The following is an 18,513-nucleotide window of genomic DNA, read 5'->3' on the forward strand; positions in this document are numbered from 1 at the left end:
GTCCAGGCGCCTCCTGGCTAGCAAAGTTGTAGTTTTCTCTACACAAAGGAACCTCACACTGCCCAATAATAGCATTTTACCCACACTCTAACAACACATGAAAGGGTGGAGAGTGAAGCTGCCTAGCTGCCTGCCCAAGGCCGCACTCATTTTTTTTTTTCCCAGTTAGAAGAGAGATGGGTGGAATGCTGAGTTCTCAGAGAAGGGGAGTGGCATCCAAAGGAGGCCCAGCACCTGCTCTGGAGTCCACTGGGAGGTCCCCTGCTACTTCTGATCCTGTCTCCTCACTCTGACATGGAGTGAGTTTCTTACCGCTGCTAAGCCTCTTTCTCTAAAGATCAAATGGGAACCCAGAGGGCTGTCATAAAGATGATAGAACTTCCGTAGCAAGAGTTCTTAGCTCATCAAAATCAGCCAGCCAAAAGCACTCACTGTCTTCCATGCCATTCCTGAGAATATGATGGATGGCTTCTCCCAGGCTTCACTGTTACTGACCCAAGGCCAGTGTGCTCCATGTTTTGGGCTCCTCACGTAGGCTCTGGGATAAAACTGTAAACCCAAGCAACCTTACTTCCTGCCCTCATGGAATTCAGCTTCTGATGCATTGGTTTCTAAATCACATGTCTATAATGCTGTAACTGGGTTAATAATGTTTTCACAGACCACAGTGGAATGCACTCTAGCCAGAGGAGGCATTCCTGTATGAACTTCACACTGAAATTCAAAGAACAAATGAGCAGTAGGCAAGCAAGGAGGCAGGAGAGTGTCCAGGAGGAAGGGACAAGACACTCAGCAGAAAATCCTGCAGCCCAGAGAAGGGATGCCAGCTGACACACAGGAACCCAACCCACACAACGAGGGCCTAGAAGACAGTCAGTGAGGTTTAACTCACACTGACAGTGGCATGACTTCATAGCATTTGCTGGTTTTATTCACAGCACCAATAGCATTCTGCTTGGCTTTCATGTTCTTTTGTTTGTTTGTTTAAAGAACATTCATTATTTTTCACAAAATGTTTCTCTAAATATCACTGAGATTCTATTTCTCTACAGTGAAATGTACCCATTGTAAACATCCATCTCCAGATGTTCTGACAAATTTCTGTGTACACATAATGGCCACAAAGACACAGAACATTTTATTACACTGGGAAGTCAACCCCACAGCCCCAGCACAGCAGCAACTGGTGTGCTTCCTGCCATCAGAGCACTATGATAAGTCTGTGTTTTGCACAAGTTCACATCAATGCTAATATATACTGGATATTGTTTTGTGACGCTCTTCTTCACTGAACCTCACGTTAGGGAAATGTGTCCATTCCATTGCTTCTACTAGGATTGCACCTCTTTTCATGACCGGATTATCCATTATATGGATAATTATATGGATAATTATTTTTATTGGAAAGGCAGATATACAGAGAGGAGAACCAGAGAGGAAGATCTTCCGTCCGATGATTCACTCCCCAAGTGAGCGCAACGGCCGATGCTATGCTGATCCGAAGCCAGGAGCCTCTTCAGGTGCAGGTTCTCAAAGCTTTGGGCTGTCCTCGACTGCTTTCCCGGGCCACAGGCAGGGAGCTGGATGGGAAGCGGGGTCACTGGGATTAGAACCGGCGCCCATATGGAATCCCAGGCGTGCAAGGCGAGGACCTTAACCACTGCGCCACCGCGCCGGGCCCATGTTAGCCCTTTTTAGTTTGTCACCACAAACCAGAAACATAAGATCAGCGAGTCCCGCAGGTTTTATCCAGCCAGGAAGATGGCTGCAGATGTGAGTGGAGGCAAAAAAGGCACACAGGAACCTGCTTTTGTTACCAGAGCGAGAGAATTGGGAGCCCGGGGCCGTGAGGGATTCGCAGAGAGGGCTGTGGACGAGACAGAAAGGGTTGGTGGATAGGTCTGTCAGGTACGTTGGCGTGAGAGTACAGTGGATTGGCGGACAACCAAACTTGAACTAAAGGGTGTGAAGTTTGCAAACCTGAATCACAGGAAGGAGCCCAAGACCTAGCGGAAGAAGGTATGCAAAATGGCACCAGCTCCAAAATGATGGGGTTTTGTCCCTCTTCAGGACCAATAATGGAGTTACTCTTCACTAAAAGTATAAACAGATGCTTTCCTTTCCTTGTGGGTTAGTTCCTAGGAGTGGAATTTCCAGATCTTACAGGAGCATGTTTATAAGAAATCTCTACAGTAACTGTACAATTTTATCACATTACTAGTTCTGAGAGCAGTGTTGTGGCACAGTAGTTTAGTAAAGCTGCAGCCTGCAACACCACCATCTCAAATGGGCACCAATTTATGTTCCAGAGGCTCTACTTCCAATCCACCTCCCTGCTAGTGACCTGGGGAAAACAGCAGAAGATAACCCAAGTTCTTGGACCCTTGCCACCCACATGGAAGACTAGTTGAAGCTTCTGGCTCCTAGCTTCAGCCTGGCTCAGCAATGGCCACTATAGTCATCCAGGAACTAATGAATGATCTGTGTGTGTGTGTGTGTGTGTGTGTAAAACTCTTTCAAAATAAATAAATGTGAATAAAATAAGAGAGTCCCATGCACTTTACATGGAGCTTTGTAGCAGCGGGCTGCTTCACATTACCCTTCTGGTGGCTGTGCTGTGGTCTTTCCTCATTGTTGGAATGTGAGTTTTTCCAACAACAGTGACTGGGGTTGAGCCTCTTTTCCATGTCTATGGCCATTTGGAGGGCTCTTTAATACTAAAGTTCTTACCCATTTAAAAGCGGTGGCCTAGTGGCTAAAGTCCTCACCTTGAATACACCAGGATCCCATATGGGCGCCAGGTCTAATCCCAGCAGCTCCACTTCCCATCCAGCTCCCTACTTGTGACCTGGGAAAGCAGTCAAGGACAACCCAACGCCTTGGGACCCTGTACCCGCATGGGAAACCTGGAGAAAGTTCCTGGATCCTGGCTTTGGATCAGCATAGCACCGGAGTCACTTGAGGAGTGAATCATCAGACAGAAGATCTTCTCTGTCTCTCCTCCTCTCTGGTTATCTGACTTTGCAATAAAAATAAATAAATCGTTTTTTTTTTTTTTTAAAAAAAAAAAATCACGTTCCAAATAAATAAATAAATAAGTAGGTTAATAGTCATCTTGTCATTGAATTTTAGGAGTACTGTAGATATTCTGGATCCAAATCCTGCATATTAGTGTGGTATATATTATCTCGCATTGTGTCTATGGCCACTGCTTTTTGGTTTTGGCTTCCTGGCTATATTGAAGTATAATTCTAAGCTCTTCCTTTGAGGGTTTTTTTTTTAATTTAAGACTTTAGTTATCAGAAAGGTAAAGAGACAGAGAAGCAAGTCTCCCAGGTGCTGATTGACTCTGCAGATGGCCACAGTGGCCAGGGCTGGGCCAGGTGGAAGTCAGGAGCTCAGGAGCCTAGTTGAATCTCCCATGTAGTTGGCAAGGACTCTGGTATTGGGGCCATCTTCTGCTGCCTTCTCAGGTGAATCAGGAGGGAGCTTGATGGGAAGCAAAGCAAGGGAGACCGAAAGCAGTGCTCCAGTGTGCAATGCCAGTAGCTTAAGTGGCTTGACCCCATGTACCACAATGTTGCACCCCTCCCCTTCCTATTGACCTGTTAATGGTGTGGTTTCAAGAGTTGGCTTTTACAGTTTTGATGAGTCATAAATAACCAAGATTTTTTTTTCTAGTTCAGGCTTTTCATGTTCTTTTATTTTTCTTAAAAGATTTATTTATTTTCTCTTGAGGGAGTAGGGGAAGAGAGCTTGCATCTGCTAGTTGACTCCCCAAATGGCCAAATGTATAAGCTGGGCCAGGCTGAAGCCAGGAGCCTGGAACACCACCTGGGTCTCCCACATGGGTAGCAGAGTCGTACGTACTGTGTCATCTTCTGTTGTTGCTTTTGCAGGTGTATGAGCAAAGAGCTGGCTGGGCAATTATGACTCAAACCGGCACTCCACTGTGGGTTCACGCTTTATGGGGAGCTCAACCTGCTTCACCACATTGGCCCCTTTTTGTGTTCTTCCATTTAAATTTTTCCCTATTCTAAGGTTATGAAAATTTGCTTCTGTAGTTTTTTCTAGAGGTTGTATACTTGTGGTATTTAGATCTGTGATCTGTTTTAATTTTTGTCTGTAGCATGAGATAGAGCTGAGGTTCATAAAAGCCTTTATTTAAAAAAAATAGATTCATTAAACCCACAACGAGATGTGGGGGGTCTTATGGCCTAAAGTCAAACCACATAGTCAGAAGTCGAACCAACTAGTCAGAGAATTTCTTTATGGCTGACTGTTACATAGAAAGGTCAGAGGAAGTTAGAGTAATATTTTCCAGTTTTATGACTGCCTTGGAGAAAAGATGGTCTGGACAATTTTTTTTTTAAAAAAATTTTATTTGTTCTCATTTTCTTTGAAGGACTGTGAGATAGACACAGAGACAGCTCCCATGAACTGGTTCATTCCCCAGATGGCCCCATCAGCCAAGGTTCGGCCAGAACAAAGCCAGAAGTCAGGTATTCAATATGGGATCTCCTGTGGGTACAGCAGACAACCAGCTCCTTGAGCTGTGACCTGCTGCTCCCCACAGAGTGCATTTCAGTAGCCCTTCCCCGCTATGCAGTCTTAGGCCCAGTGACACACTGAATGACTGTGGGGTCGTAGCCATACCCTGGAGATGCTGCCTTCCTGGTTAGCAGCCTGTAGTTTGATACTTACTTCCTGTATCAAGCTTTAGGCTTTTTTGCACAATTTTTGGACAGATCGAGAAAGCTAAGAAACAACTTATGCATAAATACAATTATGTATGTATGTATTGCACCGGGCATAAATGTCCCATTAATGAGAGCAACTGAAGTTGCTTCACTAAAATTGTTTGTTTAGAAGTGGAAGCCTTCATGCCAGCGAGAGCTCTCACAAGGGTCAGAGAGCTCAGGCAGACGTCCCAGTACAGGGTGTCCCCCAGATCAGCAGTACTTCCTCAAGAGCAACACCATCGAGCCGATTTGTCTTGTAATTTCCAGAAGAATCAGCCAACCAGATTTAGGTTGTTCAAATTTCTTGGCAAATCCATTTTCCTAGAAAAGAATAAATTTGACAGTTTTAGAATGAGTGGAGGCTAAATGCACCAGAACAACAAGCAAAGAAACTTCATTTAAAATCATGTGAATGGGAATGCTGGCATCTAAGATGCCACTTAGATGCCAACATTCCATATCCAGAGTACCTGGGTTCAAGTCCCGACTCTGCTTCTAATTCCTACTTCCTGGTCCTGTGCCCCATATTAGACAGCAGATGATGGTTCCAGTGTTTGGGTCCATGCCACCCACACAGGAGACCAGAAGGAAGTACTTTTGAATTCAGCATCCTGCTAGGCATGCAGTAGGAAATAAGGTATGTTCAGGTGTGATTCTTGCTGGAAATGGTGACAGTTTGTTAACTTTAGCTACTATGATTTCAGAAAGTTAAGGCATAGACTGCTACACCGTATGACCATAACTGCATGTCCCCTCCAGCACTCCTGTTGAACTTTTACTACCCTTGTGAAGGTCTTATGAGATAATCAGGCCATGGGGGCATTGCCCTCAGAAGCAGATGAAGCTGTGAGTGGGAGGGTGGGTTAATAATTGAACAAAGAAGCTAAGTCCCTTCTTTCTTTCTTTCTCTTTCTCTCTTTCTCCTCTCTCTCTCCCCCACACACACTCCTCTTTGTTCTCTCATCGTGTGATGAACCTACCACTATAACATCGCAAAATAACTCTATGAAGAATAGCTCACCTTCATCTTGGACTTGCAGCCTCCATAAAGTGAGTTTTTCTCTACAATTGACCCTGTCTATGGTCTCTGATGCAGCAGCAGAAAATATATAAACACATATATCATATCAATAATCCCAAGAAAAGCACAATTCCAGGATTTTTCTTTAACAATGTAGGCAAAAACCATGCTGCTATTTCCCTTCTCTTAAGAGTGTCCATTCATTTACTCATTCAGGAAATATTGAGTGAGCATTGACCACAAGCCAGGTTCCATCTGAAGCAATGGGGACAGCGTTGAGCCAAGCACAGTCTCTGCTCTTACTAAGCTCCCATTCCCATCACAGCAACCGTTAGTAAACACAGAACCCAGTAGACAGATCAGCAGATGTCCAGCTCTCGGAGAGAGAGAGATGGGGCAATCAAGGACGATTTCTCCGAGGACAAGAACAGAGACCTGAAGGGAAGAAGAGACTGTCAAGGCTGCACCAGTAACAAGTGCAAAGGCCGTGAGGGCAGAGTGTGCTGGGCCTGTCCTGACAGGCTGGGGCTGGGAAAGCATAGGGCTGGTTTACAGAAGGAGATCAGAGAGCTCAGTCGAGGCCAGAATACAGCAGTCAGGAGTTTGAAAGAAAGGGCATCTTGGAGTGCTTTGATTGGGCCAGGGCATGATCCAATCCAGCTTTGTAAGCTGTCACTCTGGGGGTGACTGCATGGTTAAGATACCACTTGAGATGCCTGCATTTTGTATGGGAGTACCTGGGTTTGAGTCTCAGCTCCACTCACAATTCCAGTCTCCTGCCAACCTGTGCCCCAGGAGGCAGCAGGAGATGGCTCAAGCACTTGGGTCCCTGCCACCCATGCAGGAGACCCAGATCAATTTTCACACTCCTGGCGCTGCCTGGACCAGTCTCAGCTTTTGAGAACATTTGGGGGAGTGAACAAGCGAATGGAAGCTCACTTTTTCTCTTTCCAATAAGTCAGTATAATTCAAACTTTTTACACAACTAAATAAATAAGCAGTAAAATATCACTCCTGCTGTTATATGGAGGAAAGGTCATACATAGCAGATGAAGGATGGAGGCAGGGAACCTCGTCAAAGGCTACAGGTGTAGTCAAGTGAGAGAAGAGAGGTACTGAGGCACTGGACAGACTCTACGTCAAAAGTAGCCCACAGGACATGCTGATAGACAAGGGCAAGGGGTCAGGGCTGATGTTCCAGCTTGGGGAGCTTTTGTGTAAAACTCAGAGGACCCAGTGTTTTCCTCTATCACATGGGTCAGCGCCTGCATTTCTGCATGATTTGAATCAGGCTTTTCCTTGTAGCCCATTATCTGCATATCTCTACACCCACATGTGTCACCTCAAACTAATTAGACCATTACTTTGAGCAAGGAGAAAGGAAAATTTTGAATATGACAGTTGCTGGGAAAACACCAACTTTGACTGTACTTTCCTACTTTCGAAGGGGCTTTCTTTTTTGGATTTAGAATAGTTTTAAGAAATAGATATTTAAACTTCTTAGAATTCCCCATATAACTCTCATGGTTGCACAGTATTTGCCAGTTTACAAAGTATTTCTACAAAAATGCCTTCTCAGGGTCAGCAGTGTGGCACAGCAGGTTAAGACATGCCCTGTAGCATGGGCATCCCTTTTGGGTGCTGATTTGAGTCCTGGCTGCTATACTTCCAGTTCCCTGCTAATGCTCCTGAGAAAGTAGCCAAAGATGGCACAAGTGCTTGGGCCCCTGTACCCATGTGGGAAATGCAGATGGAGTTCCAGTCTCCCACATTCTGCCTGGCCCATCCCTTGTTATTTGTGGTCTTCTGGGGAGTGAACCAGTGGATAGAAGATCTCTTTGTAACTCTACCTTTCAAATAAATACATAAATCTTCAAAAAAAGAAACATCTTTTAACCCTTCTAACTGTGCTACTATTGTCTTCATTTGTTTTATATATGCATGTATATTATTATTATATTACATCATCTTGTTATACACTTTATGGAAGGAATCTGAATATCAAGGTATTTCAGTGACTTAGCCAAGGCCATGCCTCTAATGAATAGAAGACCAGGGTTCAAATTTCCAGCTTCAATGTTAATTGATTCAATTGCTCCATGCACAAGTATGGGTTGAGGGCTTTCTGTGCCACAGGTTCAGTCAGTGCTAAGCCTGAGGGAATATGTGGTGCATTGAGATGACACCTTGTCTCCTACCTGCAGCCAAAGACCCCTTATTCTTTTTACTCCACTAGCACAGGGGGAGGGGAATGAAAGGCAAGCCCAACTAGCTCAGCAGAGAACAATCACTGGGTCTCTGATGAGCTCCACCTCAAGCACATTTCAGAAGAGCTTTTAGGCACCAGCATTTTCTGATGCACGCCAAAGACATAAAAAAAAAAAAACTCTAGCCCTCCAATGAGAAATTTATGTAAAATGTTCATTCTCATAAATTTGGAAGAGCCCATCCTATTCGCACTTCAAATTGGCAGAAGGGACAGAGAGAATGGTAACTATGGGGGAAGGTTAAAAAAGGAGGGAACAGCTGTAAATGGAAGGGAGGGAGAGAGGGAAGAAAGGAATAAGATGAAAACAAGAAAGTGGCTAAGGAGTGAGATAAGCAGTGTCATCATTAATACAGCATCCTTGATGATCAATATCTAGCTAATTGACTCGCTAACTTATGGAGAATATATTTTAAACAGAATCTCTCAGGGGAAACCAGGCAATATTTACTAAAAGGAACCATAACTACAAACCCATATTGTGTGTTCATTTGATGGAACTGTTCCAGGTGCTTTGTTTGTATTAACTGATTAGATTCTTATACTAGTTCCAAGGGATAAATTGCAATCCTCTCTAGGGTTTACAGTTAAGACAACAAGACTTGGGGAAGTTAAGTAACTTCTTCAAAGTACACAAATAGCAAACACTGGAGCCCGGAAATGAACTCGGGGTCCGTTTTGTTCAGAGTCAGTGCTCTCATTCTGTGTGTTTACATGCCACTTTCCTTTAAGAAAAATAAAAATATATACAATTTTTCGAGACAATGAGACAGAGTTTCCATCTGCTTGTTCTCTCCCCCTGTGCCTACAACAATGGGCTGAAATCAGGAGCTAGGGATTCATTCCAGCTCTCGTAGGTGGTTGGAGGGGTCTGCCTCACCAGGGTCTGCCACCTCCCAGGGTCTGCCTCACCAGGAACCTAGAGTCAGGACAGATATTTCCATCTGAGACATGGGCGTCCTCACCAGCATCTCCACTGGCCAGGCCAGTGCTCAACTCACATACCACGTATGGATGCAAAGTTTTTCATAAATTCTCTCAGCACTTTTATAATTTAATTATAGATTGGTGTCTCATGATTTCTGATTTCTTGAGTTTCCTCAGAAGAGTAAAACATGGAAAGTGGGCACCCACAACTGCTTCCACTCTTCCTCTCTGTGGGTCTCCTGACTCTCTATCATCATAGAAGTGTGACTGTGCATCTCCCCCTGACACACACACACACAGGAAATGCATTCATTTGCAGATCTGTCACCATCACTTTGAAAAGCAGCTATCAGATTGCTGTACCAGCACATGTGGATTCGCAGAAAAGCACCACCTGTCATCAACACAATCAACTCCTGTGAAGCAGAAACGACGCAGTGAGGTGGCTTAGAATGACAGCTTTAAAGAGGTGTTCTCCTAGGAAGGCTGGTCACACATACTCCTAGAGCATCTGCACAGGAGAAGTCCATTTCTAGAAATTCCCTAAGACAGTGCTCTACTCCACAATAATTATGAGGACCAGAAGCTCACAACACTGATTACCAAATTGTTGAACTATTAGGTAATTTTCATTCACCACCTGTGTGTTCCAAGGCTTTGGGGACACAGTCCAAGCCCACACAGAGCTTTCCAGCTGGTGGTTTTCCCCCAGATTGTTATGTGGACCTCTGTGCTAGAGAACATTTGCCTGCCCTGGATACCTGTATGAAGCAGCTGAAATTTCCACCAGTCCCTCAGCAGGGCTTCCCACCTCCAGCCAGGAGAAGGCAGAGCCAAGCATCTGGGCTTCACCCAGGTCCGAGTTAAGAGTTTAGAAAGAAGAAAGTGACTGAGCACAGGGAGTGACTGCGGTCAAGCTTATTACTGTGCAGAAAGACCTCGAACCAAATAGAAAAGACATCAAAGATGAGTCAATGTGATTGCATCAAACTTTTAAACATTTCATGACTGAAGAAACCTGTGGTTTTAAAAGATACTTTGTAGGCTAGAATATACCTGCCACATACATAAAATTGCAGAATATTCAGAATTTCCCTACAAATCACTAAGAAAAAATAAACAGGAAAATGGGCAAAGGACTGATAGCAACCCCTAAATAAGAATAAACCAAATGATCGGGAATCATGAAAAGCTATTTAACCTTATTAATACTCAAGGGAACAGGAATTAAAACTAAATAAACTAAATATTTTAAATCTTTTTAAACTTGACATATCTGTTAGAAAGACAGATATTTCTCTCAGGGCACAGAGATCTCTCATCTGTTGGTTTATTCCTTAAATGCCCATAATAGGTGTAACTGGGCCAGGCTGAAGCCAGCAGCCAGGAATTCGGTCCAGGTCTCCTGCACAGGTGGCACAAACCCACTTACACCACACCCCAGTGCTTTCCAGGATGCAAACAGACAGAAAGCTGGAATAGAGAGCGGATTCAAGACTCGAACCCAGCTACTCCAATATGAGTGGCATCTTTAATCACAGTGCTGGACACCTGCCCCCAGTGAAGTGTAACCTAATGTTAATCAGCTGGTATAAGGGGAAGTGTAGGCTGCTCTGACAAGCTGCTGATGGAAATGAACCTTGGAAGCAGGACACTCTGGAAGGCAAGATCTAATAATTCTATTAACCAAACATCCACCCAAGAATAACACGCCTACACGCAAGGGAAGAGAGACTGTGTAAAGGTCTTCAACAAAGTGCTGTTTGTGAGCACAAAATCTGGAAATAACCTAAATGTCCATCAGTTATAAATGACCAGAAAACCCCTAGCACTTATAGATGACAGAATGCATGGGACATTCTAAAAACACTAAATGTAGACTCCAAATTGTCTGCAGAAAATAGAAGTGACAGGCAAAGAAAGTGGCAAAACCCAGGTCTCCAAGACAGTGCATGAACAACACATGACAGAAAATGTACATGTGGCTTTCAAAGAATTTTCGTACTAACTAAGCTACCTTTAACACCACCTTTTTGAATGCCCGTCATATTTTATATACTCTTGAATGAAAAAAATGACAGAATAAGTAGCATGTACTATTTGTATTTATGGAAAAAAATGTTTTGTTTTTGTCAAGAAGTACTCTACTTTCTATAGAGTCGACAGAGTTTGGAAGATAACTGCTAACAGTAGTTGTCTCTCAGGAGAGATGAATCCCAGATTAGGGGTTGGTGAGATGAGAAAGTAAATGCTTTTAAGAAATAAATATTAAGGCCAGGCATTGTAATACAGTGGGTCAAGCTGCCACTTGGCAGCTCTGCATCCATCCCATGTCAAATTGCTGGTTCGAGTCCCAGTGCCGCCACCTCTGATCTGGCTTCCTGTTAATGTATCTTTGAGACAGTAGATGACAGCCCAAATGTTTGAGTCCCTGCTGTCCATGTGGGAGATCGGCTTAAATTCTGGGCTTTTCGGCTTTGGCCTGACCCAGCCCTGGCTATTGAGGGCATTTGGGCAGCTGGAAGACCTCTTTCTGTCTCCACCCATCTCTCTGACATTTTGCCTTTGAAATATATATAGACACACATATATATCTTTTAAGATAAATAATTAAATATTAAATCTACTGAGACATAAAAGAAAGCATGCATATCTATCTGTGAAAGGTTTCTGACCAAAACGAGTCCCAGTATAGGCCTTTATACAGATTCAGCTTTGGAGGTCCTGATTAGAAAATAAATTCTTGCTGGAAAATTCTTAAATAGAGGCTCTTGTCAGTGATAAAAATCCATTACTTATCAACAAGTCTTAACAGCTCAAAGGTTGTTGAAGTGGAATCCTTAAAATCATTTTGTAACAACTGAACTCTCGTAAAACTCTGCACCTGTCTTTTGCAGGTTGAAGGAATATCCAGTTATAACAGCACATCACACCAGCTATGTCTGTACTAGTTCTACACATGACCAGCCCAGGAAAAGCTAAGCACCAGATGATAGCATCTGCACAGCACTACTGTGAGGAATAAAAACTGAAACTCGAATATCTTGCAGCTAAGATGTTCTAGAATTCATTGGAATTAAGACAGGGAGGGTTTTTTGTTTTGTTTTTGTTTTTGTTTTTTTCCTTTCTATTTTAAACATGAAAATCTTTTAAAACCACCACCCAGGGAAAGTAGTGCCCTTAGGGGGACAGTTTATGGTAGTGCTGGTATTATCAGCAGGGCAGCTCCCAAAGCCAATATCACAGTAAACAACAACAAAGAAAACTTTCCATCACACATACCCAGCCTCCATTCTGCTTTATCCACTCTCCTGTGTTCTTCGTTATGAACTCAGCCACAAAATAAGGGATGGGCTTGTAAGTGTCCACATCCAGAATCATCTGCTTTTGTAGAAGCTTCTTGACAAGGACCCCTTCGAAAGCGAATATGGTCACAATCCTGCCCCAGTTGATAATGCCATCCTCAAACTCTTTTTCCATCACTTTGTCAAAGATTGTCCTTGCAGCCTCTACAGACACAACATCAACACTGTCCAGGTACGGCTGCAGAGTCTTCTCCACTTCTTTCTGGACTGAGAAGGCGACATTCTGCAGCACCTTGGATGTCTTGCCTGGTCCCAGTCCAGGCTGAGGTATCTTCAGGATGCACCGCAGGTAGTCCTCAGCCAGTGTGTGCACATATCCAAACTCGCAGTCACTCATCTCCCCCAGCTGGCAGGGCAGTGCCAATAACTAGCCACGAAGTCTCCGGAGCCCTGAGCAGCAAACACTGACAGAGAGCTTGACAGGGCAGTGACACATGACAGTATGTGAAAGTTGGTGGAATTTCTCTTTGCATCACAGCAGAGCATCCATTCTTCCTCCTAGTCACTTCTCCTGCGTAGGCTGTAGGTGAAAGAGTTTAAATATGAAAGTGGAAAATGTCTCAACCACAACTACTTCCTCATCCTGTGAGTAGGGCTTGAAGGTAATTGTAAAGATAAGCAGAAATTAAGATACTTGTATGTTGTTAGTGGGAATGGAGAGGATACAGCTCCTGTCTGGGTGGGAGGTGGGGGGCGTGGGGACTTGCAAGTTCCTTAAAAAGCTAAATACAGAGTTACCAAAAGCCCCAGCAATTTCATTCATAGGTATAAGGTATATATTTTTTAAAAAAATTGCAAGCGAGTCCCCAAGCAAATTCTTACACTCGGACATGAATATCCAGCATCCCTCACAACACCCTCAAGTTGGCGACGTCTCAGATATTCAGCAACAGATGAATGTATAAACAAACCATGGAGAATTGTTGAGCCAGGAAAGGAAGTGAAGATCTGACATCTGCTGCCACACGAATGAACCTCAAAATCATCAGTGCAAGTCACCAGACAAAGGCACATATTAAATCGTTCTGTTTACATGAAAACTAAAAGAGACCAATCGCCACAGAGACACGAAAGCCAAGTAATGAGTGCTGGGTTGGAGAGAGGGCACAGAGCTCTGATGTGGTGTAAGAAGCACGTTTTAGAAAATCACAGAGGGGGCCCGGTGGCATGGCCTAGCAGCTAAAGTCCTCGCCTTGAATGCGCCAGATCCCATATGGGCACCGGTTCTAATCCCGGCAGCTCCACTTCCCATCCAGCTCCCTGCTTGTGGCCTGGGAAAGCAGTCGAGGACGGCCCAAAGCCTTGGGACCCTGCACCCGTGTGGGATACCCAGAAGAAGTTCCTGGATCCTGGCTTTGGATTGGCATAGCACTGGCGGTTGCGCTCACTTGAGGAGTGAATCATCGGACGGAAGATCTTCCTCTCTGTCTCTCCTCCTCTCTGTATATCTGACTTTCCAATGAATAAATAAATCTTAAGAAAAAAAATAGAAAATGAAAGAGGATGAAAGAAGACAAGGAGAAAAAATTTCCTCTTGGTTTCATGTCTCAATCACATCAGAATTTCTCATGCATAGAAAAAAAGTTTCTGTTAAACCTGCCAAAACTAAGATTCTCGAGTCAAGGAAATCATACAGTGTGTGAATCAGTAACTATGGGAGCAGAAAGAGCTCTGGATCCTGAGTCAGAAGACCTAGGCTCAACCCTAGCCAAGTCAGACTTCAGAAACTTTATAGAAGAGAGCAATGGTCCTTGCAGAAATTTAAAAAAAAAAAAATTCCATCCACATGTTAAGGTGGCTTTGATTTTTTTTTTTTGCATGAATCCATAAATAGCTGCAAATGGGGGAGGGAGGAATGTCACTTAACTTGTATCCCTTATGCAATTTACTCATTATTTTTATTTATTTGGAAGGCAGAGTAGCAGAGAAAGGAAGAGAGAGAAATCTTCCATCTGCTGGTTCATTTCCCAAAGCCAGGGTTGACTAGGCCAGGATGAAACTGACAGCCAGGAGCTCTGTCCAGGTCTCCTGTGTGTCAGGGACCCAAGTACTTGAGCCGTCACCTGCTACCTCCCAGCGTGTTCAGTAGCAGGAACCTGGATCAGAAGCAGAGCTGGAACTCAACTCAGCCCTCTGATGGGGGAAGCTGGCACCGCAGCAGCCACCCCTATGACTTGGATTTCTGAGCTCTTCATCTGAGGGCCCAGGGGGAGGGGAGAGGAGATAGGATTGCAGCAGGCAGTAGAACACACCTGCCAACTGCAGGAGAAGTGAGTGATGGGGGCGTGGTTGCCAGGCTAAGTGTCCCTCTGACTGTCCTGAACCCACCGCACCCCCGGGCTGCCCCACCAGTACCTAAGCAACTCCTCTGACCTCCCACAGAGACCCAGTGACGCCTGCCCTGCCCTCTCCCTCACCAGATCAATCCTGGTGCGGGCTGGCTCCTCTCCAGCCTCCTTCCCACTTTCTCTCCCAGAGATTTTCCCCAATAAACCTCTCTCACATCTAGAAATCTCTCCGTGGCCTCTGCCTTTTGGACTCTGGGGCTGATATGGGGATGGAGGCGCTGCTCTTCCAGGCTTCTCCTGAGGAAGTCCTCCCAGGATCCAGTTCTACGTAGGGCTTTGTAATTCCTTATCTTGGATCCCAATATGCATATGCTGGTTCTCTTTCATTTGTTTTCTTTTAATGTTTATATACTGCTGTATTTACTTATTTGAGAGTGGGAAAGAGTTTTCCCATCTGCTGGTTCACTCACCAAATGCCAGCAAGGTCCCTGAGCAGGTGGGTGAAGCATAGGAGCCTGGCATTCAATCTTGGGCTGTCCTGGGAGTGGCATAAGTCAAACCGTTGAACCAGGAGCAGTGCCCTCCAGGGTGCACATCAGCCCCAAATCAGATTCCAGTGTGCAAGAATCGTACTCTTTCCCCCCATGAGATGTGGGCATCCCAACCAGCATCTTAACCACTAGGCTAAATACCTGCTGCCACTTTGGTTTATTTCTAGCAGCTTCCAGATAGTTGCTTTTCAAGGATAGATAGGAGCAAAGAAGACAAAGTTCTCTTTTAAAAAAATCCTTTCTTATGAAAGTCAAGAGGACTGGGTTGGGGTAGAGGGAGATTTGGGCCAGAGACAAGTACTAGCCACCAGGCAGATGTGAAGGCCCTTTCCCAGTGCCACTACAATCTAGGCCTGCAGCCCCCAGGGTTACAGATATCGATACTTCACGACCCCCATCCCAGAAGCCACTCTTCCACATATAAAACAACCCCACCTCCTGCCACCTCCCCCCACAAAAAAAAAAAAAAACCCAGGGGTCTGTGTTGTGGCATTTCAGATTAAGCTGCCTGTAATAGCTGCATCCCATTGCCATGCTGCTAATGACCTGGGAAAGCAGCAGAAAACTGTTCAAGTGTTTGGGCCCCTGCCATCTGAAGGAAACCCAGATGAAGCTCCTGGCTTCAGCCTGGTCCAGCCTTAGACACTGCAAACATCTGGGGAGTGAACCAGCACATGGAAGATCTCTTTCTCTTAACTGTGCCTTTCAAATAAGTAGAGTAAATCTCAAGAAAACAAAAACCTTGGTGCTTTAGCAAGGATCATGAGTTTCATTCATGAGCCTGACATTGAGGCTGGACTCTGGAGGTGAGTGGACTCTGCTCTGTGCCATCCCTCTGGAGTGCCTCCCAGGCAGTGGGACTGTGCACTGCTCTGATGCAGGAACAGAAAGCTATGGCTGACCCAGGCTAAGTTTCAATGCGAAAGAGGAGGAAAAGGTGCTGAAGTCACCCTGGGGAACATGAGGACTGCAGAATGCAAACTCCAGAACAAGTGCGTGACCAGCAGGACAGACAGTTGGGCAGTTGCTTCCCTTTTCTCCAAAGGCGGAACCTGCAGTTTCCTGGGCTTTTTTTTTTTTTTTGGTGGCTTTGGCGGGGCTTGGGGCTCAAGAGGAACTAAGCCATGGTTGCTCTCCAGCAACTGCAGACTTTCAAAAAAAAGCTACTTCTCTGTTGTAGGACTTTGGCTCTGGCAACCACTTTGTAAAGAAGAATGATCTTCAATGGTAACACAAAAAAATATCCCAAAGGGAGCCACCTACACATCCCTCTTTTCATGATCTCCCTTGGCTCTGTGAGGTCAATCCTTGGTGCTCATTAAAAGGATCCAGTGTTGTGGCACAGTAGGTTAAACTACAATGCCAGCATCTCATATCAGAATATTGGTTCAAATCCTGGAGTTTCCACTTCCAATCTAGCTCCCTCCATCCCGGATAACACACTTGGGAAGCCAGTGGAAGATGGTTCAAGTACTTCGGCCTGTGCTACTCATATCAGAGATTGGATGTAATTCCAGGATGCTGGCTTCAGTCTAACCTAGTCCTGGCTATTGCAAACATCATTTGGGGAGTGAGCCAGTGGATGGGAGATCTCTCTCTTTGCCGTTCAGAAATTAAATACATCTTTTAAAAATAAAGAAGAGAACACAATAGTAGTCCATTAATCAACCTCTTACTCTGGGCAAGACAAGCCAGAAGTCCCACATACCCAGGATCTCAGTGGAAACTTCATTTCTATCCAGAGGAACTAATTGCCAGGGAATCCCATGAACAGAACCAGCAAGAATTACACACACACCACGATACCCTAGGGGTGTTTTGGAACAAAACTTAAGAGGGTACTGGAGAGGGCAAGTTGCGGTCCAAGGAAGCTGAGAAGTGGTGCACAAGTAGCCAAGAGTCAGGAAACCTGGATAGTGGGGTGGAAGGCTTGCATGCCAATTGTGGGGCCAGGATGGAGAGGAAAGGGGGAAAGTGTAGGAGGAAGGCAAGGTTATAGACAGCTCCACATCCAAAGGAGTAGCTGAGCACAACCTGCAGTCCACTCACCTGTCCTTCCTGGCCCTCTCTGCACACCAGTGTGCCCAGGTGTGTGATCAGAGCACGGTCTCCTTCCCCCCTCTCTGGGTCTGATCTCCACCACTCCTTCCATCCACCACCAGCTCAAGAGCCTCCAAGGGCTTCCTGCTGTCCTTGTCTGCATTCTCAGACTCAGCCTCCCTAATTCGGTCTACTATGAGGCTGGCCCTGACCCCGCCAGGTGTTTCCCATCTCCAGCAATGTGATCTTCTCATCTAACTGAAAAGATTTCTCCTTCCTTTCCATGTCTCCAAACTTCCTCCATCTTCATGGTCCAGTCCAGTCCACTCCATCCCAGCCCTGATTTAGCCCAGCCAGCTGTGCTGAGCTGCTGTGGGGACTGGTGACTGAGTAACTGCAGATCCTAAGTTGTGTCATAGCTTTTTGCTGGACTCCAGATGGGCAGCTCTCCGAGGAAAAGGACTATGCTATTGATCCCCAACACTGACTGGCACACATTCAGATCCCATTTTAAACGTGGATCGGATTCTATCACAGTGGAGTCATTGCCAGTAATGTGGGTCAAGCCTTTTGCAAATGTCCCACTTTAGTCGGACTGCCCCTGTGATTGAAACTGCGTAAGCCTTCCTGTGAAGTTGTGTTAAGCAAAGTTTTTTTTCTCCTAAATGTCATCTTAGGGGAAATACAAGAGAAAAGCCTATTTGAATAGAACCTTTAAGTCATTTGGGCAGAAGGCCTGGACTTTCCAGCACCTTGCATAGGGTGGCAAATGACAGCTTCACAAACTGAAAAAGCAGAAGTACCCTGTGATAACAAACGAAACCAGGCTCTGCAGGGCACTGCTTGGCAAGAAGTCCAGGCCTCGGAACCCAGCACAGAGCAAAGTCCCAAGGCCTGACAGCCCACGGCTCAGCCAGCTTCATGAAGACTCATCACAGCTCAGGCCTCGTGCTGGGCTCCAGAGGTCCACACACGAGGCATCTGTTTCATGAAGGTAGTGCCCACCTGAATCGCAGGAAATCCCACTGCAGGATGCTTAGTATCACAATACCAAACAGGGAGTCCAGACTAGAAGGAAAAAGAGGGCTGTCTTGAAGGGGCTGGCATGCAGGCTGTTGCCTAGGGGGTGAGGAGCATGTCCCCAGACAGCATGGCACTGGTCAGGACACCTAGGAATGCATCAAGAGGTACATCTGGGGAGCCACAGTGGAGGGTCCTGGACTGGAAGGGGAGTGGAACCCAAATCCCAGCAGCCTCGAATCCTAGGTTAGCTGAAATCTAAGAGGAACCCTTGGAAGTTGTTAGGAGGGAGA

At 45.3% G+C, this 18,513-nt stretch overlaps 1 protein-coding gene across 2 annotated transcripts; it reads right to left on the reverse strand.

Moving 5' to 3' along the window:
* Nucleotides 1-4,361: 4,361 nt before the first annotated feature.
* On the reverse strand, nucleotides 4,362-12,893 carry BCL2A1 (BCL2 related protein A1). 2 transcript variants are annotated; one of them, XM_040968589.1, is made up of 2 exons: nucleotides 12,239-12,860; nucleotides 4,362-5,063 (listed from the first exon to the last, which is right to left on the reverse strand). In XM_040968589.1, exons 1-2 carry the CDS (start codon nucleotides 12,656-12,658, stop codon nucleotides 4,953-4,955), a joined length of 531 nt encoding a protein of 176 aa, XP_040824523.1. In that variant the 5' UTR covers nucleotides 12,659-12,860; the 3' UTR covers nucleotides 4,362-4,952. The 2 variants fall into 2 exon arrangements, with proteins under 2 accessions (XP_040824523.1, XP_040824524.1); XM_040968590.1 differs by lacking the exon at nucleotides 4,362-5,063 and adding an exon at nucleotides 8,629-9,237 and having other exon boundaries at nucleotides 12,239-12,893.
* Nucleotides 12,894-18,513: the final 5,620 nt, after the last annotated feature.

This window comes from Ochotona curzoniae, unplaced genomic scaffold, assembly GCF_017591425.1.
Source record: "Ochotona curzoniae isolate NIBS_2020 unplaced genomic scaffold, NIBS_Ocur_1.0 scaffold_4701, whole genome shotgun sequence".
Classification (NCBI taxonomy): domain Eukaryota; kingdom Metazoa; phylum Chordata; class Mammalia; order Lagomorpha; family Ochotonidae; genus Ochotona; species Ochotona curzoniae.